Source organism: Simochromis diagramma, unplaced genomic scaffold (assembly GCF_900408965.1).
Source record: "Simochromis diagramma unplaced genomic scaffold, fSimDia1.1 OVJJ01000293.1, whole genome shotgun sequence".
Taxonomy (NCBI): domain Eukaryota; kingdom Metazoa; phylum Chordata; class Actinopteri; order Cichliformes; family Cichlidae; genus Simochromis; species Simochromis diagramma.
The window spans coordinates 6,281,778-6,306,017 of NW_024386801.1; the positions used below are offsets into that span (position 1 = coordinate 6,281,778).

A 24,240-nucleotide genomic window follows, 5' to 3' on the forward strand; every position below is an offset into this window, starting at 1 on the left:
GGATACACAACCTGGTGATATTCAGGATTACATACAAGAGCCGTCATGCTCTGCAGCACTCAATAAAAATCTGTCACAATAGTAATTATCTTTAAACGGTGTTTATTTAAATATTTTGCACACAATAGAATATCCCAGTCACACATGGACAACGAGGAAAGATGTTAGATGGGCTTTCCTGCCAATGGTAGCCTAGGAAGTTAAATTATGACCATATTTGAGCTTTTTCCCCCCTAGGTGTTAAAGGACTCCCATGCACAATACAACGCTTTGAAGCAAGCACCATCAAAAAATAATCACATAATAAAAAACGGATTTCCACGATCCACAGTTTATTTCTCCAAAAAATAAACGACTCTCAGTTTGATTTTTAACTGTGCACGTTTGGGGGTTTGCTTCAGTTTTTTTTCCTTCTTTGCATACTTAATTTTCCATTTCTATGCTTTGTGCTTGTGGTTGGACTGTACCATTGCCACCAGGGGGAGTAGTCTACAGCCTGGTATTAATGGTATAGTCCAAACACTAAGCCCAAACTAATCACAGGGAGAAAAAAGATGAAAACTTACTTTTAAAATATATTTATATATATATTTTAAAATTATGTTCTGAAGCAAAAGCCTAAATGTGGACAATTAAAAAGCAATAAATAAAAACAATAATATTAACTTGTGAAGAAACTAGATTAAAGTTTAAAGCAAAGCATCAAATAGAATCAGGCGACCATAATTCCTGTCATACTTTTCGGTCCACATAAATTCAGTCACTGTGCACCCTCTGTCGTAAAAGCAAACCCACATTTTTCTTAATGTCCTATGGAGCCCAGCTTCCAAAAACTGGGTTGTTTTGACAGCATGTATAAGGCTTGATTTGTTCTGTTCATTTACTTTGTGTTTATGAAGGCACTTAATGGGAGACTTTGTGCAGCATTTGTCAGACTCTTCTAAGGCATCTCTGCAGATACACTATATAAAACATTTGCTATAATGCACTAGATTATAGTTTTTCTGAGGATATGTGCCATTTCATGTTTGATTCAGTTCACTATATAGAAGTTTTTCTCTAATTTACTCAGTTTTCACTCACATTGACAGCATTCAAATATATACACACATGATTTAAGGCTTGTTCAGTGTCACTAGTGCTTAGAGATGATACTGTGTGCGCTGAGGAAGTAATAACAATGCTGTCCACGCTTGCTGCAGACTTTACCTCATCTCTTTTAGCAGAATTCCTTACAAACTTCCCAAGGTAGCAGTTTGTAAAGTCCATCCATAGACTTGCAGCTACTCTTTTTCAAACATCTTGCACATTGTTTGGCACTGAGTCACTGTGGGAATAAGGCTTCCTCCAGGAGCCAACACTTCCCCATACCGCCTCCAGGAAATCACCAGCACACAGTGTGTGCCGCCAGTCAAATATACAACATCTAAGACTAAACAGGCCTTTATATTGCATAATCAGTGCACTGCAGTCTGCCTAAAGTTGAAAAGGAAATGCTTTACAGGAATTAAAAAAAAAATAATACATTAAAAAAAGTCTTAAATACATTTGAAAAACTTTTTCAGTGTCACTTCAAATCAGTCTCAAGAAGTTCAGCTGAAAATTCATTTCCTCTCAGAAGACCTGCTCTCTGCCATTATGGCTCCTATCTGCTGACTAGGTCTGAGCAGTGTGTGGAGCAAACAACATAGTGGGGTGCGTCATCATCTGTCATGTGGGAGCTCAGGCCATTGCCGTTAGCTGGGCCACACATGGGAGTGCAGGTGGGATTACAGGTGCCCTTAAGTCTGTGTAGGTACTCTGCATGGACAGGCTTGTGGCTCTGCAGCACCCTTATGGCTTCATCGACCTTGAACCACTTCCTCTTCCTTCCTGTGAAGAGATTGAAGTAAAGTTGAATTGTTTGCATGTGGCTCACACGATCAGTGTTGTGCTTAATGACACTTCAATACAATGTGTGGGAAATTGTTTTAAGTCCGTAACACATCCATCCTGATAGATGCATAACTGCTAATATGATATTGATAAATATTCTTAAAAGATCACAATAAGGTCTTGATTAAGGTAATCTAAACAAGGAACAAGAAACAAAACATTTCTCAGCATATGATTGCAACATTTCAGATATTAGGTCACAGGAAACCATAAGCTTGTCCATCCCTTCTGCTCATTTCTCAGTTGGCACATCCTCAATTCCTTTCCTCATCTCCTTGCATCTTGGTCCCTCCCACCAGAAATGTGATCACAGGAGGAGAGGAAGAAAGATGAGGAGAGAGATGAGGCAACAGGCAGTTAGCAAAATGACACATCTTTGTTTCACAACTGTCATTTTAAGGCAGTTGATATCATGTTATGATCTTGGTGAGCTATATACTTTTAGAAAAATATTAAAGAACACTCTGAAAACACATCAGAGAAGAAAAAAATCATGCCGCACATCTATACTGATGTGGACTGGGTAATGTGTTAGGAACGAAAGCATGCCATATCGTTTGATGGAAATGAAAATTATCAACGTACAGAGGGCTCAATTCAAGACACCCCCACATCAAAGTGAAAAGATTCTACAGCATGCTAGTCTATTTTCCCGAAATGTCACTGCAGCAACTCAAAATAGAACTCCGTAATTTGTATGGCCCCCACATGCTTGTATGCATGCCTGATAATGTGTGCACAACAGATGGTGTCCAGGGGGATCTTCTCACAAGTTGGACCAGCACATCACTGAGCTCCTGCACAGTCTGAGATGCAACCTGGCAGCATCGGATGGACCGAAACATAATGTCCCACAAGTGTTCGAGTGGATTTAGGTCAGACAAGCATGGGGCCCAGTAACATGTATCAGTTCCTTCGTCCACCAGGAACTGCCTGCATACTCTTACTATTGCACCATGAGGAACCCTGACCCGCTGCACCAGCATTGGGTCTGACAATGAATATAATCCCGATATCTAATGGTCAGGGTGCTGTTGCCTACCCCATAGAGCTCTGTGTGTCCCTCCATGGATAAGCCTCTCCACACTTTCACTAACCCACCACTAAATCAATCATGTTAAACAATGTTAAAGGTAGCATAACGCTCTCCACAGCTTCTGCAGACCTCTTAAAATCTGTCACACATGCTCACTGGTGGACCAGCCAATTCTTGTAAATGCCAGTTGGGCTCCACAATGGCAGGCAGTGAGCACAGGGTCCACTAGACAATGTTGAAGTCTGTTTCTGATTGTTTGGTCAAAGGTATTTACACCAGTCACCTGCTGGAAGTCAGGTAAAGCTCCATCCTGTTCATAAAGGAACAGATACTGGTCCTGCTGATGGGATCTCCCTCTAGGAGATTTGGACTACATGGGAAACTTCTGTAGAGTCCGAGTCCAGGCATCACCGCATGCTGCCGGTAGTGATACTGACCCTAGCCAATGGAGGGAAAGAATGTGGATCATTCCTGTTTTGTTAGTCGTCTCATTGTTGCCCCTCTAGTTTACCTCTAGTTATTAATTTCAATAACACCAAAGCAGCAGAGTGGCTGTAGCTCAGGAGGTAGAGCACCTACTGATCGGAAGGTTGGTGGTTCGATCCCTGGCTCCTCCAAGTCTGCATGCCAAGTATTCTTGGGCAAGATACTAACCTCAAGTTGCTCTCCGATGCATCCATCGAAGTGTGAATGTAGTTAGAAAGCACTAAGTATAGAGAAAGTGCTTGTGAGAATGGATGTGTATGGGTGAATGTGGCATGTTGTATAGAGCGCTTTGAAGAATCCATTTACTTAACTGACCAGATCAATACCCCAGAAGTTTAACTGGTAGCAGGTAAAAACTCTTCAGAGAAAGACACACAATGATACACCGGTGAATCCTAGATAATTGCTCCTCAGACAAACCTCCTCTCTTCCGTGTCCTTCAAATGCATTTAAGCAACTAAAACATTTCTTAGGGCAATACAGTGAAAATAACTTGCACAGTGGAGAAGATGAGGCGCAAATCAGAAAGAAAAAAAAAGATAAAAAGGCCCATAATGAAGCTCTTGATTTGAGCACTATGGGTCGTACACAGGAAATAAGCGTAACAAACAAATCCAAAAAAGGCACAAGGCAGAAAACAGGAAAGGGCAAAGTATCCAAAATACAAACAAGGCAGAGTTAGCAGGAACTAGCTGTGGCAAAGATTAAGGAAAGGAGTGTGCGTACTGCAAAGACTCAGTGTTTAGATGATTAGGGTCAGGTAGTGCTCAAAATGCATGAGATTGAAAATGGAGGAGACTCAGGCTGGACCCAGTCCATAGGTGCAAACATAGAAATATAATAGTATTTTTAAACTTAGCAAAGACTTCTTGAACAAATTTTGGATACCAATATCCACAAAGCAAACCACACTGTGTGTTAATTGTATATAAAATGCTCCAAAGGGCACGCCACCATTAAGCAAACATTGTATAATTTGTCACAGAGAGCCTGAATAAGCGCTGAGTGAGACTGCTGAATGAAAGGATGACTAAAGGATCATTTTATTCACCACACACAAAAATAAACTGTGCATGTCATGGCACCAGTGGGTGTCGGTGTGGACATGGGCATACTTCAGACAGCCCTAAACCCTAAAAAAAGTATCTTCCATAAAAATGATCTGTCCAGCAAAGCGACAGCTGGAAGTTATTTATACTTTATTCAAACTCATCTCCTCCCATTCAGTTCCAGCACTTTGCTAAAGGGATTTGCCATGCTCTGTGATAACTGGAGCCTGGTGTGATAATGAGGAGGAGGATGCCTTCACTTCATGTTGGCACCCTGAAGAGTGCCACCACTACCAGCATTTAAGGAGGCGAGGGAGTCAATTCAACCTGTAGTAGTAAACCCTTTCTGTTCAGTCGCAACCCTCGTGTAGGGCAAAAGAGGACAAGTAAGGGGGGCTGCTGTGGTCAGTGATGATAACTGGAAAACAGCTGGGCACAGCAAACACTCCTCCCCCTTCTGAACAGGCTGAACTCTTACTTCTGTGGGTGAAGGGAGTAAACGGCCACAACCACATTTTCCAGTCCAGTTAGAAATAGTTTACAAGTTACTCAATCCCGGGAAAAGTATTCCATTTAAAATATCAGACAGTGAAAACATCCATGAAAACATATCTAAACATGTACATCCACCTTATATGCGTTACAGTTTAGAAAAACATTCTATGTTAACTTAAAGTCAACATAGATATTGGCGACGTGTAACGAACCGCTTGCTATATTAGAGATCTCCATTCGAGCATACTTAATGTCTGACCTACATGTAATCACAACATACACCCACCAGCAACTTTATCAGTCACACCAGGCTAGTACCAGGCTGGACCCCCTTTGTCTTCAGAACTGCCTAAACCCTTTGTGGCATTGATTCAAACGACGCTCAGTTGGTATCAAGGGGTAAACGTGATGAGGAAATATCTCCCACACATTTACACCACCAGCAGCAACCTGAACTGCTGACACAAGGTAGAATGGATCGGTGCTTTCAAGGCGTCCATGTCAAATTTTGACCCTGCTGCCCGCAGAAATTAAGACTCATCAGACCAGATGTTTTTCCAATCTCATGTTGTCTACTTTTGGTGAACCTGAGTGAATTGTAGCCTTTTCTGTTCTTAGCTGACTGGCTGAGTGCCACTTTTTAGCTGTAAAGTCTAGAGATGGCTGTGTGGAACAATCCCAGCAGATCAGCAGCTTCTGAAATACTCAGATCCACCTGACACCAACGACCACGATACATTCAAAAAAATCACGTTAGCTCCCTATTCTGATGCTCGGTTTGAACTTCAGCAGGTCATCCTGACCATGCCCACGTGCCTAAATGCACTTGGTTGCTGCCATCTGATTGGTTGATTAGATGAGCATTAATGAGCAGTTGAACAGGTATGCTAATATAAATCAATTTAAACCAGTTTATTTACAATTCAGGCTGAATTTGTGAAAAAATAAAAATAAAATCTACAGCTAAATGAAGTGTTGAACTGCCCTGCGGAAAGTTATGAGCACAGTTGCATGTCATTTTATTTTGACAGTCAGCCAACACAGGATGAAGGAAGAGGCAAAAAGACAATACAGCCATTGTGAAAGACATAATCTGGGAAACTGCTACTCAGTTCATGAATCTGTTATTCATGTTTTCCATAAAACAGACACATGGGCAGACATGTTCAATTGTCCAATTGTTCTGTTAAGAATTTTAGATCAGGGGTGTCAAACCTAATGCCTGGGAGCCAGAATCGGCCGGGTAAGGATTTCAATCCAGCCCACTTGATGGTTTTGGAAAATGTGAAGGATGGCTTCAACTGTGGACTATTATCTGTTTTACTTTATTTCCTACTGAAAAAGACCTGCTCCCATGCCATTCATATTACACCAAAGTAAAAGATAATTAATTGAAAAGTTCCTGTTTTTATCTACAATAGAAATTTCTGTTTTGTTTTGTTTTTTCACAATGGGTCCACAGTAACAGAAACATTTCTTCATCTCAGTTCTTTCTAAATGACAAACTTTTGAAATTGCACTTCTTTTTTAGTATTAAGACATCTGAGGGATTTAATGTGTAGTTAAACTTCCTTAACTGGATTGGAAGTAGGGGTTTCAGTCTTCCGCCCCATTCCAGATCAAAGCTGTATGTGGCCCTCGGTGTAAAATGAGTTTGCCATCCCTGATTTAGATCAAATGAATCAGTGGAGCTGTTACACATTCCTCGTTGTGTTTTGTTCCTCTTCATTCTGCTTATGGAGTCATCTTATGTGTGCCACCTTCAAAGGCAGTAGATTATCTGAAGACTAATGCTATATATGAGTTTATAATCCCTTTCACATTTATGCGAATCAAAATGTGTAACCTAAGCACTTAGTTGAGGCATGTTTAATGTGAGCAAGTGATTCCGGTAAAAAAAAAAAAAAATAAAAACCTTGCCAATGTATGATCCTAAGCCAAGATCTTGAACTAAGAGACTGAAAGCCCTGAAACTCAACCCTGAAACAGAACATGTAATGCAAAAAGTTGCTAAAACCTTTTGCTTGCTTTTGTTTTTTTTAATAAACCACAGGATCTCAAAAAACATGCATATGAGGGATGCCCGTAAAAAGGAGAACACAAAAAAACCCCTCAAAAATCTTGTTACCACAGGAATATTTTTCACTCTTTTCCCCTTGTAACTTAGTTTTGTGACCCTTGGCTGCTAGAATAAGATACTATAATAAGACAAAGAGGGACACAGAGGCATACCAATGTTCACAGAGTCTTCCCAGTCTTCCAGCATCTCCGTCACCACGAGGGTGTAGACATAAGTCCTGTGCTTTCTGTCTTGATTGTGCTGCAAAGGTTTACATGAAGAGAAAATGAATTTATGTTTTTCTGACAAACCACCAACGCAGTGCGTGCAAAGCCTTCATTAAAAAAGGCAAAAACTGTGATTAGCCGTACCATTTCTTTTATAGAAACTCCATGAACTAAACAAGTTGATTGTCTGACCACAGACATACAAAAACGCTAGGTGCGGCAGTAGGATGATTTTATACAGCACTATGTATCGCGACATGATTACAAATTACAATTTTTCATAACATACCTCGAATATCCCAAGCAGTCTGCCGAGCTTTCCCTTTACACCAGCCTGCACACATAAATCAGAGTCATTATTAAAAGTGATTGTCCACAAGTCATAATCTAAAATATTCAGGTGAAACTGTCCTTTCAACACACTGTGCAGCGAGATCACTTGGATTCGCGTCATATATGATCCCAGGTAGACATAAACATAGTCTAAATGACAGAAACACGAGACAGGGGGCTTAGCTCAAGTATAGTACACAGTTAGGACACAGCTATCATTTACAGTATCAAACCATAACAGACATCCCGGTCATTGCTGTAATGTCTTCCAGACTTCTTTTAAAAAAAAGCACACTAAAATGCACACAACGGCCTACAAGGCTTTACAAATTTATGCACAAATAAAAATTAACAAATGAGGCTCAATCCGCTCTGAATCGCCTTTATCCTGATCTGCGTCAGCTCCGTGAGGCGCAGGATGTGGGCAACTGGAACCCCTTCCTAAATGTCACTGCCATACTTCAAAGCTGTCAGCACACTGCTATCCATGTCAGAAGCTCACAGCTCACTTTGCTGTGAACAATCTGGCCAGCCACCAGCAGCCTCCTTTCTTAAACCACAGCATGATAAGCTGGCTATCCATGCATCCTTGCCACATATTTCTACTTCTGTTCTGGATTTTTGGCTGGTAGAACAACAGGAGCGACTTGTACTGTGAACAGCGATGACACTTCTGACAAAGATTTACCGATTTCACTTTCAGTTTAATGTGTCTGTCCTTTGAGCCCATGATGCATACATTGCAATCAGAATATATGATACTGAGATGGAAATTAGCCCCCCAGTGTTCAAAGTCATGAAATGTCATGATTTTTTTTTTTTTTTTTTTATCTTCCACTTAAATAACGAGATAATTCCTTGGAAAACCAATAAACATTATCAGCTGACAACTGATAAAATTCCCTATCCTTATTACTTTTTAACACTATGGTAACTTTGTGTCACTTCCAATATTAATGGAGCCAAAAATGGTTACTAATCTCAAGGAAACTTCGGAATGCTGCTTTTTATATTGTGCTCTGCATGAAAAATAACACTGTCTCCGTGAGAGGTGATTATGGAAAAGTCCGGAGCCACCTCTCATTTCTTTACATTTTGATTCCCAAGTACTAAAAAGTGGTTTTGACCAATAGTTCTCCAGGCTTTATTCAAAGGATTCTTTGTTTGTTTGTTTGGACATTAGTTGCTTTTTCACTCATTTTAAGTCAGCTTCTTGTACCTCATAATTTTCATATGAAAGTTTTTGGTTTGTTAAGGCAAACCTGTGAATAATTCAAGCATAGAAAAGGCAAATAGCAGGCAACTTAGCAAAGATCCTATTTTTAATTGTATCTTTAGCCACTTCGTGTCCTTTCGCAAAAACAAAATCATTTGTACGCATTTCTTTAGTTTATGAAAAATGATAGCACAGCTTGAAAAATACAAAACAGCCTTTTTACACTAATAAATAAACTGGACAGGTTTACACCTAAAAAAAAAAAAAGTATCTACAGCAGTTAGTGGCAATCTGTTTAACATGGCAGATTCACCATGTAATACATGACATGAAAATGAACCCAAACATACTGCCAGTGCAGTAAAATCATACCTGGATATGAAAACAAACAATGAAATTCCATCAGTCATGGATTTGCCCCCTCGGAGCCCGGACTTCAACATTATTAAAGCAGTGTAAGATCATCTTGACAGAGAACGGTATGAACGGCAGTCAACATCCAAGATGAGCTTTAAATGTCCTTCAACAAAAACACGTATTCCCACATACGTTTCAATAAGTCACTGCACCTATTTCCTATTTTCATTGCAAAATATAAAGAAATGGGGTGTCGTTCATCACTTTGCGCAGTACTGTATAGATCCTAGGCTTTAACCAACAATGCATGCAAACAATAGAAACGTCTTTATGGGTTTAATTAATGAACAATCAATTCACCTCTTCATACACCTCCCTGACAGCAGCTCCACAGGGCTCCTCATCAGGCTCCATTCCCCCTCCTGGCACGATCCACTGGTCTGGATGGCGACTGCTGCTCACCAACAGCACCTGCCAAGAAGAGAGAGCCCTCCGTCAGGCCTCTGCTACTGAGGTTGGGGTGCAAAAAGCACAGCAACAGCATGCCCGAGTTCAGCGTCCGTCAGCACGGACGCGGTGGCCAAACGAACTGCTCGTCATTCAGCAGACGCATGTCGAACATCTCGCATATCATTCCAGTCATTCACTTCATTTACTTAATGCAACATGAGCGCTGTGCGAATGATGCTGCTCTGCGTGTCACACTCTTTGGCACATAATTTAAATAGACGAATGAGAACAACTAATGTAATGATTCATGTATCGGCCTGTTTTTAGTTGTCAGTGGATTTAATGAAAGATAATTCATAATCTGGAGTCTATTGACAGTACGGCCAGCTTTAGCGTTTTGAGTAGTACCAACATCAAATGTTATATTTAATCCCACTGTGTTTGAAGAAGTACAAATCAACGTTCTAACCCAAAGAAATATCCTAAAGCTGCACACTATTTTTAACTGCCGTCCAGCCAATGCAGTTTGGTGTTTTGATGACGAAGTTACTTGACCTTAAACCCAATCCGGCATCACTGACCCACATTGAGTTCATGTAGGACTGCCTTCTGAAACCTTAACACTGGGCAACCAACTCACTCTCCAGTCAGGCTAACACTCACCTGTGTTAAAAACGCCAGTCGAATAAACCCTTTCCACATTAAACACAGCTGTCACAGCAGAGGTTTCCCTCTGTAAGATCTTTCTGCTAACGCTCTAAAATGGAAGCAACTTTGTGAAGCGCCTAATGATAACATCTTCATATCATCAAAGCTGATCTCTTTGGGTAATAAATGCTTAATGTCATTTATCACCCAATATATATGGGTGATATATACCCAGTGTATATGAGTGTAACACTTTCTCACTCTGCTCCTCTCTAGAAACCATGTGATTTATTTTTAACAGTGCAACTCTGTCCATATCTATGAGTGAATAAAATACTAAGTTATTAAGGTAAAGGTCACTTCAATGTCCGAGTTCATACTCTTCCACAGCAGACACATCTCTCTACGCATTTACTCTGCTCAGTGAGCTAATTTATTTAGCCATGGCATTGCCAAAATCTTAGTTAAAATCAAATGTATGTGTTTACTCCACATCATGGCTTCTGCTTTCTATGGCTACTCACATTAAGCCACAAAGAGGAAGGCCAATTATTTTAGCTGGTTTTGTATTCCAGGTGACACATCTCATCTTAAACGAATCCGCGCAGGGTCCAGGGGACTGTAGAAACACCGCAAGTTGCCTCAGTGACACAAATCCACACAACGTACACATGCATGCGCAATTTCACACAAACGGCATGTGAAGCACGTAGGCACTTGTACAGACACAGCTACTCGCACACAGACAACAGGCTTTCCAAAAACCACCAGATCAGCAGTTACCTCTCTGTATCAAAACAAAGAGCTTAGGAGAGGAGGTTAATGACCCCGACAGGCACCAAACACGATCGGGGGAAAGTGAGGAAGCGTTTGGAGTGGGCAGAACCCCGACGTCTTTACAGTCTGATCCCAGTCCGGCCAAATTCTACGGGCTGAACGATGTGTTAATGCCTTTCAAAAGAAGCTAAATTTAAAAGGCAACCTTTGTCTCAGTAAATGCCTTAATTAAGGATTCACTGCTTGTAAAATACTTACATTGGTGTCTAAAAATAACAATTTATCAGCAAATAATAAGAAGAATACATTTTATCTATAGGCACCTTTTCAAGTAGGAAGCAGAAACTTAAAATTAATGTGATTAAAGGGAAACCAGTGAAACTGTTGAAAGACAGGAGTGATATGTTCTGTGGAAAGGGTTCAGGAAATGACAAGAGGAGCAGTATTTTGGACCAGCTGAACTCTAGAGGGAAGTCTGTGTGGATACGATTACAATAATCAATACCAGATGCAACCGGTCAAAATAAAAACTTTGACAGACCTTCAGAAAGCCTGGAGAACTTTTTCTCAAGACAAGGCAGGCTTTGTGGAATATAATATAAGGAAATCAGTTACGGATCAAGACTTTTCCACAGAAATGTGTGGTTACATAGCTGTGGACATGTAAAAATAAGTAAATGAATAAATATATGACGTATCAATATGTTGTGAAACCATACATCAGGTGCCACTGAGTGGGGGTGGGGGGATGTCCCCGGACAGGTAACTGGTGCATCTCCCCTTTTCTCTCCACTGTACCTCTATCCAATAAAAATGTATATACAAATTTCAATTTAAAAGTCAACTCCATTCTGATAAGTGATAAGCTGCTTCTGCTCAGCTCTGCTGTTTCACTAAAGCGATGGTTGGGGCTTTAAGTCAGTCACTTAAAACAGATTATTATGGATTTCCAACTCTTGTTTGGTTTTTATATGTACCCATTTTCAGTTATCTCAACTATAAAAGCAGGAAACTAACTAGGCATATAATTCTTTTCTTTCTCTCTTTGCCAGCCATATTTTTCAAGTAACCTATATTTGAAAACAGCAAAATAAAACTGGAAATTCTGTAGTGTGCCACCCCAATATTTTTGGTGACCTCCATACGGCTACCCCCATGAAAAAATTCTGGAGGCGCCCCTGGTAGGGGCCCAGGCACAAGGAGCAGGAAAGGAAATCTGTCAGGGAATAGCAAGTGGCTGTACCTTGTTTCTATAAATTGCAACTGATGGGTCACTTGGAGTTTAGCACACTGTAACAGCCACTCAGCCCCCTACTCATCATATCACATGTGGCCCAGAGTTAGTCTGCGTCACTAGGCAGACACATTTAGACCCAGCACAAAACAACGGTAATATTAACAAACTTAAAAGTTTCTTATCCAAACTGGCGCATCACTGAATAATAATTTGTGTTTCAGTCAATGTCTGTGCTTGTTATATGACATACATCACTACGTACACGTGCTGTATACTTACACATTTCCACGAATGACAAAATAATAGGCGACTGATTACATGTAACACGTTAAAACCTCATATTCAGCTCTCTAATTTAAAGACAAACATTTCTTTCACGTGAGTAAAATGGCTGAGAACATTTGCTTTATGGTTGCGTCATCATTTGAATCAAAAAGTAGAACCAACTGGCCTCGGGAGTAGCAGGTATCTCAGCAAAATTAGATTTAGTAAAACCGCATCAGCTGATGTGTTGGAAAACAAACTCTGCACTACTTTATTTATGACAGGAGGTGTATATGGGCCCATAGCTGTGAAATATATGCAGAGACTGCTCTGCGTTAGAGATAACGGGGATGATTTTATGAGTAATCTGGATGTCCTCCTTGGCAAGAACGTGAAAAACGATGATCTCCTGTTGAGTGCCAGCTGCAGCCACACACCCTGTAACAGGTCAAATATTTGCCCCCCTCCAACCTTCACCTCTGCCCAGCACCTCAATTAAAGACGAGCCACGTGAACGCGCTCCCCACACACTGAAAGTCAGCCAGACGCGCGATAAAGCAGGCTGCTGTACTGTCAGGCGCAGCGGTTAATTTGGGACTGTGTCAAAAATAGAGCGTGTTAATAAAAGCCCTCTCCTCCTACAAATGGTTTAACTTCACAGCTTACCTCGTCCTCTGTTTCGTTTTTGAAACACAGACACGCCGCTCTCCTCTTGAACCCTTCGACGTCGTACGTCCTGGTCTGGTTGGGCTTAAACTTCATCATATAGAGGCCTTTTTTTCCGGAGGCAGGGAAGTGTTGGGAAATCGGGCTTCAACCAGTCGCTGATTAAAGTGCTTTCAGTAATATCCAACAATATCGCAGCTTGGCTTCTTCAGACACTTCCAGACAAACCATGCAGCTGGTCCATTCATTCCTGCGCTCCGAGCGCGCGTCAGGCTGCATCTGGTGTTGTGCTGTACCTGCTCTGCTGCTTTAGTGCCGCTGTCAACACGCAGACTGGCTCACATCACGCTGTGGTGGCTGAGCTGCGACCAGCTGACCTGAGAGCTGCGCAGCAACAAGCCCGTCAGTCCCCACCTTACATCCGCGTTTATCACTGCGACGCACAGGCCGAACAGAAACGAGTCTCCTTTATGGAAGAGAAAAGGTGACTGAGCTGCGAGATGGAGTTGCTGTTAAAACTCTCCAAATCCAGCCAGGATGGACTTGAAGAGCGTGTTAATGCCCACGATAATAAGTGCACTGACTCATTTTTAATGCAGAAAACAGAACAGATCTAAACATTTCATGTCACAAATAACACAGAAAAGGTCAATTATTTTTTAAAGGCGAAATGGCACACAGATGATTTTATTCATTGTGATTTATTGTATTTATTGCACGAGCACGTGAGTAAAACGCTTACCTGTTGCGTCTTGATTCTTGAGATAGTCAAATTTTCCCTTTAAACGAACAAAACTAAAAAAAAATGCAGGCTTGCGTAAAACTTTCAAAGCTTGGGGTGCCCTCTAGTGGAAGTAGGCAGTCCTTATTTACCTGTATTCACTTGTGGAAGCAATGTGTTTAAAAAAAAAAAAAGAGAAAAAAAAAAGTTGGTGTGTCTGTATTATTAGTGACTGTCCAAATCAGAACCAATGATAACTGGCAGCCGTTTCTGTTTGAAAGCGCTTAAGCTAAACAAATAGTCTTGATTATTATGAATGAGCCTAACATACATCCAAAGTTGCACTGACTCACACAAGGATTAAAAGGGTTTGTGAAAAGTTAAGAACTGAACCATGTTTTGCAAACACAGGTATTAAAAATCAGGAGTACAGTGTGCCAGCTGAAGTTTTCCAGGTCAGATGAAACAACTCGCAATACAGAGATCCAAGCCACATCCATGTGGCAAGTGGCAATCACTGAAGATTTTAGGCACCATGATTTTCTGTAGCTTGAAATTACTGCTTTTAACCCTGACTGGAATTCTGAATAATGCCAGTCACAGCTATAAGAACGTCATGAATTTGATTTTGTGTGGACTAAACTAGCAAATAAATGTTAATATTAAGATATTCTTGTAGTGAACTTGAGTAGCAGGGTTTCTGCATGGTTTTAAAAATCAATAATAATGCATTTTAAGGTCTTTTTGTGCAATATATTTTGCCACAACTGCAAGCTGAGCATACAATTCCTTCTGATTTTCTTTGGACATTGGCTGCTATGCAACTCCTTTTCAGTCCAGTTCTTGTACCTGGCCACTTTCAGAAGAATGTTTTTGTTTCTTGAGCCACATAACACTAAGCGATCATTATTCAAGCATTTTAAGATTTAGGAAAAAAAAAAATCCAGCAAAGACCTGAAATAGAACTGGACAGATCCAATTTGACTTTTCGTTGATCCATTAATGTTCACTGAAATGGTCTTAGTGGAAAGGTGGCTGTCAACAAATCTTTAAGGAAGAGAAAGAGGGAGAAAAGGCTGAGGCATCCCAAATTACACAGGACCGTAAAGCAGTGGCAACAGGTTTGACGGAGGGATGAATCCTAATATGAAATTTTGGGTTCAAACTGTCTTCAGAGGTGGTGATGAGAGAGGTACAACAGTGCTTACAGCTTTCTGCAAAACACGACAGAGGTTCTGTCATGGTTTGGGGCTCCATTTCAGTTTAGTGGTGTTCAGGATCTTGTCAAAATGATGGAATCGTGAATGCAGATTTTTATCCATGCAATACCATCTGGAAAGATCTGCCATGATTGTCAGCAGCTTCATTTTTGCCATGACAATGATCCAAAACATACTGCCAATACATTAAAAGCATACATGACAAAAAAAACCTACATTGAACATCTTCAGTCATGGTTTGGTTTGCCAGACTTCAACATTACTGTGTGGAATCATCTTAACAGAGACAAGAACAAAAAACAGCCAGCATTCAAAGCAAAGCTCTGCGTGTCCTTTAAGAAGCCTGGAGAACTATTCCTGAAGACTACTTAAAGAAAATACAAGAAAGGTTCCTGAGAGAGTTCAGGCTGTGTTGAAGAATAAAGGTGGTCAGATCAAATATTCAGTCGAGCTTTTTAGAATTGTACAAACTCAGTTTTTGCCTTATGTACTGTATTTACATGTACGTTTGCATTATCCAATAAATTTCCCACTTTCCTAGCAAACTAAAAAGAAATGAGAGAAGGCCCAAGACATTTGCCCAGTACTGTAGAGTACTGAAAAAAAGATTGCCGTCATGCATTGAAAGCAGTTCCAATACTAAGTATTATCTGGTAAGTATGAATGCCATTCTAGTGACAAATATCTAATACCAGCTCAAAAAAAACACAAAAGTGGTGGCTGATAAAACTCGCTCTCAAGTTTGCAGTTTTTCATTTCACTTGGATTCCAGTTACCTTTTTTGTCGTATAAATACTTAACATCCCAAAGTGTTATTATGGTTCCAGTCCTTTTATTACAGATTGGAAGAAGAAAAGTACAAAAACACCCTGGATTGATTTTGTTGACCTAAGAAGTACGCAACATGCCGCTAAAGATAATGAAAGGCTGCATTTTGCAGATATATAAAGCAGTTACTGTCTTTGTGTTAGTCAGCACATTGCTGGTATGCCTGCCTCCATTTGTGTTTGCACATTTCTATAAATCACTGCATTGTTTTCCCATTTTCCTAAAATGTAAAGAGGAAGTTGGGTCTATAATCTGTCTCTCCCCGTTTGCCCTGTAATGGCTTTTCGCCTTATGATAGATATATAGGGTTAGACTCCACCCCCGTCCCCCTTGAACGGTGAACTGTCCGTAACTGTGTGTGTACAAATTACAAACCAACTTGTACACAATGTACCACATGTCCTATTAAGAATCACCGTCAGGTATTTATTAATCAACAGAATTTATTTACAGAACATAAAAGTTTGTAGTTGGACTGTTTCATATCATTCTGAGAGCAGGAAAACATTTCACCTTCAGATTAACAAAGAATGAATTTACACAAAGTGAAATGAATACAGACTTTACAGCCAAAGCCCAGTCACAACAGTCAAGAGTCAAAGCCTTCATTGTACTTTTGGTGTGATCTCCTCCACAATGCAGCATCTCTTCTCACACACCAATCACAACACCCCAGTTCCCGCTTTCATCAACTGACTGTTCAAATGTAACCGCACTGCTTTTTGAAATAAATGCCAGTGAGAGCAGGTAAACCACAGAGTTTTGCAGAATTAAACTGATGACGTAAGGGGCCGAAAAGCAAGAGCAGTTAGTATGCTAACAGCAAGAAAAGATTCACATGTAAAAGACAAGATATGGTAACAACACATACTGTATGTGCTAAAACTAAAGAAAGGTCCACAATGTCCACTGAAGCCACCACACACACTCTCGTGCCATCAACAAAAGTACTGTACATCCAAGTCCACACTGAGAGTGGCTGGAAAAGTTAATGTGACAGTGGCAGGCTCAGTTTGGTTCTCAGTCATCTCAGTTTATATTTAACAAATCCAGATTGACTCGAAGAAGCAGCACAGCGATGATTGTTTATGCGTCCTACTGGGCAAACCTACACAGGACTAAACCTTCTCCAGGCGAGCGCCTACAAAAACAGTGGGCTAGTAGAGTTAGCTGCTTTTAATGAACAGCAACACGATAAAACAAAGTTAAAAGAAACATAAAAAGCATATCATGTTATCCACATCTAAGCCAGTCTCTAACTCAGCTTATTCCCCTGCTCCAAAATTGTGCCCCCTCCCCCCTGAAAAAAAAACACGTGTGATGCAAGACACCTTTTCCCCTCAGTGGACAAAGAAAGCTAGATGAGTAGATCTAAAACCTCTGCCCATGCATTTGAATAGTAGTGAGTCAGGACAAAGACAGCTCGTAATTTCTAGTGTGCATTTAAATCACCAAATGTCAGCAGTATATATATATTTTGTGTGTGTACTTTTAGTGTGTATACATATATAAGAAAATCTGACATGTATATACACTAAAAGATGGTGTCCTTTAAATGCAAATAAAGCAGGAGGTGGTCTTGGCAGCACATGAGTTGTGTTCATACAATTTGCTTCCTCTTCTGTCTCCAAGAGGCTGCTTTACACTTCATTTTTGTTTCCAGCATAAAGCCTGGTCCATGTCTTGGCTGCAAAGTAAAATAAAAAATACATCAATTTTAAAGGAAACCATAACTTAAAAGAAAAATATTCCATATTAATTGCGTGTGATATAAGTGACTTGTTTATATACAGAGATGAAGTGGCACGACTATGGGTAATGCTCCTGCATTATCATCATCATGCCATAATTTTAGTCAAGGATCAACATCACAACTGCCCAATCACATTGTTGTGATGTCATAACATTGCAATGTGGGGAGGGGGGAAAGAAAAAAAAAAGGTCACAGCTTATATAAAACTCTCTTTGATAACGAATGGTAAGCATTTCAAGTGTTCTCTTTAATAATCTTTAATTCCGAGACTATAATAACTTTATTATCAAATCAGGATTGCTGTTACCTAAATTTGGTTAGTCATGGTGGTTTGCCTGTGATAGTTTTTAAAAAGCATTTGCTAACTTCTTCATAACTGCAATGTTGATTGTGGACCAAGATTATCATAACAACGTAGGAGCATCAAACTGGCTAACAACATCATGAATAATGAGGTAAATCTTATCTTTACACCACGCCAGATCATGGCTCTCACCGGTTTCTATGGCTTCAGCTTCACTGCTCTTCCACTTCTCTGCAACATCATTTGCTAGGGGATCGTCAGGGTTGGGTGCACTTAGTAAAGCCTGGATTGAGAGCAGCACTGTACGAATCTGCAGAGCTGGTGACCATTTATCTATTAAAAAAAAAACAAAAAAACATAAAATAAAGACAAGTGTAGTCAAATAAAAAATGCATACAGGCAAAACACATGAAAAGTGACCAATGATCCTGTTTAGGAAGAGACTTTTAATAAGAGACAATATATTCTTTGTCTCTGATATGATGGTGAAAGACATGATTAATATTCTCATAGATTTTTAAGCTACAATACTGGCTTACCTTTCAAAATGTCAAGACATATTCTTCCCAACTTGTCAACGTTTGGATGATAAATTTTGGTCATGAAACGTACTTTAGGAGCTGCCATGGGATATTCCTCTGGTAAAAAGAGTTCAAGTCTAAATGTGCCTCCTTCGAAAGGTGAGTCCTGAGGTCCAGCGATGACCACGTGAAAGTAGCGGGCATTGGCTTCATCTGGCTCTGCCTTGATGCCTGGGACAGGCTCTGCAAGCAAGCGCTGGGTTTCCTGGAAACATAAAGAAAGCGGAAACAAAGGAAGGAGAAGGAATTAGATAAATTAGAATACCAAGTCCATAAATCAGGTCGTTTTGGGGAACTGCTTTTGAATGTTGTATTAGAGACATCTGATAATACCGGGCAATCACAGGTATGATGGTTTCAGATAATATGGTTCCAGATTTGTGCCAACAGGAAATTTTCTAAAAACCTAAATATAACATAGAATAAGACGTTACACATTCGTTACATGGTCTGGCCAGCAGAGTGACTGGAAGTCCATTTATTATGCTTCTACAGTCTGCAGCATTTGTAGCTGAATAAAGGCAATGTGCAGTCTTCATATACAGGTGCAAAGTAGTTTATAAAATACATCACTGAAAGTTGATAATAGTAATATATATTTCAATATTCTTAAGAATAAGTGACACTAATAATTTATCTTTTCATATCAGCTGATATATTGATTCTGGGTCATTAACGGCATTTCCGGTGATATCTCGTAGAGCTACACCAATAAATGCATCTAATTAGCAAAAGAATAGTAAACTTTAAAAAGTTTTGCTGATATTCATAGATCATAAATCAGGATGTGTTTAATTGTTGCAGTGAGAAATAAATCCCTGTCCTCTCCTGTTATCCACTGTGGGTGCAGAGTTGCACCATACGCAGCCCTGCAGTTTCTAAACGCATCCAAAAGAAGGTTGAAGGCAACAGATATCCTTAAAGCATGAAATCTTTCCAAAGATCTTCACAAAAAACCCAGACGTGTGAGAAACAGTGCAATAATGGGCGCTGTGTGTTTTATGCACTTGAGTTAAAGCGTTTCATGGTGATCACAATCAGGGTCCTTAAACATCAGAGAGCCTAAATCTCCATCAGAGATAATGACTATCACAGCAGTGGTGTTCAACTTTCTGTGTTAGGTCAGACTGCTTTAGTCTATGCATACTTGCATAAAAGATGTTGTCTGGCACATTATTTCATTTTTCTTCCATATAAAACTGACCAATCAAGTCCTGCTCAAATTTCTAATCTGTGTTCTATTTACAGCAGTGTAAAACAAACTTGGCCACAGGTTAGAAATAAGTATCAAAACATTCACGCATTTTCTGCTTCACCAAGTGAAAACAGATTCTTGTGACAATGACACGCACAGTTTACAATGGGTTTTCCTTGGTTGGCACATGGCCATTGATCAGTGGAATTTGATCAGTGGTCAGTTGTTGTTAATCAATGGCCATGAGAATTTGCATAATTAAGATTAAGGAACTGACCTCCCAGCCCATTGTTCCTTCAGTGGGCTGGTTTCAGTCATTATGCAAATGTACTGTTTATAAGATTGGCGAAACCTGCAGTCAGCTGAGACTGAAGAAGTCACTTGGATGAGTGACGAAACGTTTCTCCCACAAAACACTACGTCCAGATGAACAGAATCAACTTTTTGGAGGGGGACCCTTTAGCTATTACTTAAAGTAATTTAATGTTCTTTTCTGTATGACTTCATTCATCAGTCTCTCACATTATTTTAGAGGAATTCTGGCCCACTCTTCTTTAATACATTGCTTCAGTTCATTGGGGTTTCCAGACTTTCACTTATCCACGGCTCTCTTAAAATCCCACCACAGCATTTCAGTCAGGCTAAGGTCTGGACTTTGACTTTATGTTTTTTTCCCTCAAACATTCTGCTGTAGATTTGCTGCTGTGATCATTGTCCTGTTGCATGACCTAATTTTCACCAAGCTTTTACTTTTGGACAGATGGCCTCATATTTGACTCTAGAATACATTGATATACAGAGGAGTGCATGTTTCACTCAATGACAGCAAGGTACCCAAGTCCTGTGGCTTCAAAACAAGGCAAAATCATCACCCTACCACCACTGTGCTTGACATTTGGCATGAGGTGTTTGTGCTGATATGTTGTGTTCACTTAGGTCTCCTCTGTCCAAAGGATCCCCCAACCCACAAGTCTTAGTCAAAAAAGGGGAGGGGGGGCAATTTAACAGCTCCTAACAAAGCACTCTGCAAAATGTGCAAGAAAACTGTTCTTACAGAAGGTATAAACAGGCTACAAAAGATAAGATACCAGCAGCTGGTGATGTGTGACCCCTACTTAAATGACACAACCAAACACTGCTGAAGCACTCAATATGACAGGAAGCGCAAATGCAAATTTGCGATCTGATTGCATAATACGAAGGCACGTTTTTAAGCAGCTGGTTAGCAAGCTCAACACAAAATACATCTCAATTTCCTTGAGATATCGTGATATAATAAATACATATTTCCTTGAGTTATCATGATCTATCTTTAAAGGTTTGGCTTACATGCAATTTTGCAAACCTAAGTGGCGCTGCCTTGTTCTTTTTAGGAGGAGACTTTCTCCTGGAAACACTTTCAAACAACACATACTAGTTCAATCTCTTTCTAACTGTGTTTTAAAGAACTTTAAAATTCCAACAGCGGCCTGCAGAGTTGGAGATTTAGCTCTTGGGTTTTTTTTGCAGTTTCTTTGAGCATTGCACAATCCGAGCTTGAGGGAAATTTGCTGGGATGCCCACTCCTGGGAGATCGTGCCTAAATGCCCCAAAGTGGCAAAACCTGCCAATCAATTAATCATGTGCATTTGATTAGCAGCACCTGGCTGCTATCTTCACTCTTGATTCCCAATGAAGCAGTAAGGATGAACTTGGTTTTCACAGGACTCAAGTATTTACTGTTGAATAAGTTGAACGAAACTGTTTCGTTATTTTCTCAGTTTTAAAAATGATAGCCTCTTCTTTTGCTGTTTGAAATGCACAACTGACTCCAACAAAACAAACTTTACAGTATTCAAAATATAATTGAATAAATGTTCCAACAACCACCACACTCGTTTCCTCCATGCAACTGCGAGTGAGATTCCTGAAATGTTTCAGATAACCCACAGACAAAACCATGCAGTGAAAACACAGACAGTAGAGGGGCTCCCAGTCCCAGTCACACGCTCTCAGGGCTCAAGGGCTCGTCCCATCAAGTACTGTTCCCAGCCCTTCCACCTTTTCCCACCAAGTCTGTGCTGTGGCCTGCTTCCTCACACACCTGGACACTACACGTTTTTAAACAAAGGTTTTTCCTGCATAGATAAAGGCTGGAACCCACTAAATCAATTGTACTGTATTTGTTTTAACATTCACTCAATTATTTTTGCACACATTTCTGTATAATAAGGTAACGAACGTGGATAGTCAACCACAAAAAGTCCCCTTTTTATTGATGTGCGTGCTAATAAAAAGCTTGTGTCTGCAACAACAGATCTAGAAGGAAACAAAAGTGAGGAATCAACTACATTTGGAAAGCTTGGTTGAGAAAATGCACACTCAGGAAAACACAGAAAAATGGGAAAATAACACATTACCCTGCTAAGAAGGCAAACGAGTGAAAATGTATTTTAATCATTGAACGGTGACCCTAAACGTAACATAACAAATACAACAAGCAGTCACACTCGTTCTAAAAACATGGACCCCTCGCCCAAAAAAAAATCGTCAGGTTGAGTGTAACGCAGGTGTGGATTTTTGATTTGGGGTGGCGTACAGAAAAGGAAACTCTAAAGGCCTTAAATATGTCAACTTAACAACAGTTTTACAAATCATTAAGCTCGTTAAGTAAATTAACAAGTCATAATGTTATCATTAACAGAAAGTCATTCGCCTTGTTGAAGTAAGCACAGTGGGAGCGATTTCATTCATCCAATTTGTGCAGTTTTTAAAAACACGTTTTAATTACCTTACTAACCCCAATGGTTGCCAAAAATAAAAATAAATAACGAAAAAAAATAAAACGGGTGTGTGATTTTAAGTTATTGCAGTATACAGTAAAGGCATGAGGCTTGCAGTGTCGGGCTTTATTAAAATCCAAGCAATGCTAAACAACTAGCCGGCGTTAGCATTTTTAGCTAGCCAGCCTTTCTGACAGCACTACAAGCAACTTGAGAACACCAGAAAAATATATTTAGACAAGTATATTTAGAAAAAGTAAGGACTTTTATCCGCCATCGTTACAGCACGGTGGTGTATTTTTAACCCGCCGTGTCTCGGCGTATGTGGGTGCAGAAACGAAGCGGAAGTTACTTTAACAAACAACCCGTTAGCCAGCGAGATGCTAATGTTAGCACACAAAACTGCTCGCCGGGCGCACCACCAGAGCGTTTAGGAGTTTGTGGCTGTGATTGTGGCATTTTTGCCGTTACTACGAAAGGCATGCTGTTGCTTGAGGCGTGATTTTTTTTCTTTTTACCTTAATGATCCTGCGGGGCAGTCCTGCCATCTTGTCTTAAATGCGGGCTTTTTAGCTCTCAGTGCCTTCTTTCTGTCGTTGGCATTGACAGCAAACACACGTCTTCCGGGTTCTCTGCGTCACGGTGATAGTGAATGGAGGGACGTGAACGTGACTTACACAGCAGCTGCTTGTCTAACACACTCACGATGCAAACATGTTTCTCGAATGGTTAAAAAATATTATTCCAAGTAAAGGTAACGTCTTCTTAAGGTAAGCCCTAATGGAAAACGATAAATATGGGTAACGTGGACTGGCCTGTACGTTTAATTTTTAATAGCATAACATGAAAAAAAGAAGAAGCGAACAGTTACAGGCAAGTTAAAAAAAATCAACTAAGAAAAAACAGATTTATGAGATTTATGTGAATTTATAGTGATATATATTTATGCATCCAAAATTGAGCTTGACCAATATCTGCAGCGGCTCATATGGACAAGCCAAATGGCTTCCAGAGAAAAGTTTTATGTTCAGACAAAATAAACAATTAGCTATTTGGCCACAATGACACAAGGTAATGCCTTTAAGCTGAAGGAGACTGTACTAACTATCTAGCATGGTGGTGGTAGCACCATTTCCTAAGGCTGTTCCGCTGTCATTAGTTCTGGTACATTGCACAAAATAGATGTAATAATAAAAAGGGGGGATTAACTTCAAATTCTTCAGTGATTCTTGACAGTGATCTGAAATCCACATCAAAAGCGGTTTTGGAATGGATAACGCATACTAACATTAAACTTCTCAAATGGCCATCTCAAATCCCCAAACTTAATCCTACTTAAAAATTTGTGGGCTGCATTTAAAAGCTGTGTCCATTCAAGGAAACCAACCAATTTAAATGAACTCTACCAATTCTGCCAAGAAGAGTGTTCAGATATTCATCCAGTTCCATCCAGTAAATGTTGCACCAACATTTATCAGAATCAGAATCAGAATACTTTATTAATCCCGAAGGAAATTAGGGTTACAGCAGGCAGCACGCTAATGGCGCATGCGCACTTACAAAGGAACCTTCTGACCAACTTTACACAAACATCACATTGGGGAGACATGTCAGAAAGGTAGGCTGATAAGAAAAAAAACA

At 40.1% G+C, this 24,240-nt stretch overlaps 2 protein-coding genes across 2 annotated transcripts; both read right to left on the bottom strand.

Moving 5' to 3' along the window:
• Window positions 1-230: 230 nt before the first annotated feature.
• nudt4a (nudix (nucleoside diphosphate linked moiety X)-type motif 4a) lies at window positions 231-16,290 on the bottom strand. Its single transcript, XM_040025368.1, has 5 exons — window positions 13,236-16,290; window positions 9,554-9,664; window positions 7,577-7,621; window positions 7,234-7,321; window positions 231-1,872 (listed from the first exon to the last, which is right to left on the bottom strand). Exons 1-5 carry the CDS (start codon window positions 13,332-13,334, stop codon window positions 1,646-1,648), a joined length of 570 nt encoding a protein of 189 aa, XP_039881302.1. The 5' UTR covers window positions 13,335-16,290; the 3' UTR covers window positions 231-1,645.
• A 139-nt stretch (window positions 16,291-16,429) lies between these two features.
• Window positions 16,430-23,270, bottom strand: ube2na (ubiquitin-conjugating enzyme E2Na). Its single transcript, XM_040025370.1, has 4 exons — window positions 23,118-23,270; window positions 18,601-18,847; window positions 18,254-18,394; window positions 16,430-17,691 (listed from the first exon to the last, which is right to left on the bottom strand). Exons 1-4 carry the CDS (start codon window positions 23,145-23,147, stop codon window positions 17,645-17,647), a joined length of 465 nt encoding a protein of 154 aa, XP_039881304.1. The 5' UTR covers window positions 23,148-23,270; the 3' UTR covers window positions 16,430-17,644.
• Between the last annotated feature and the right edge of the window lie 970 nt (window positions 23,271-24,240).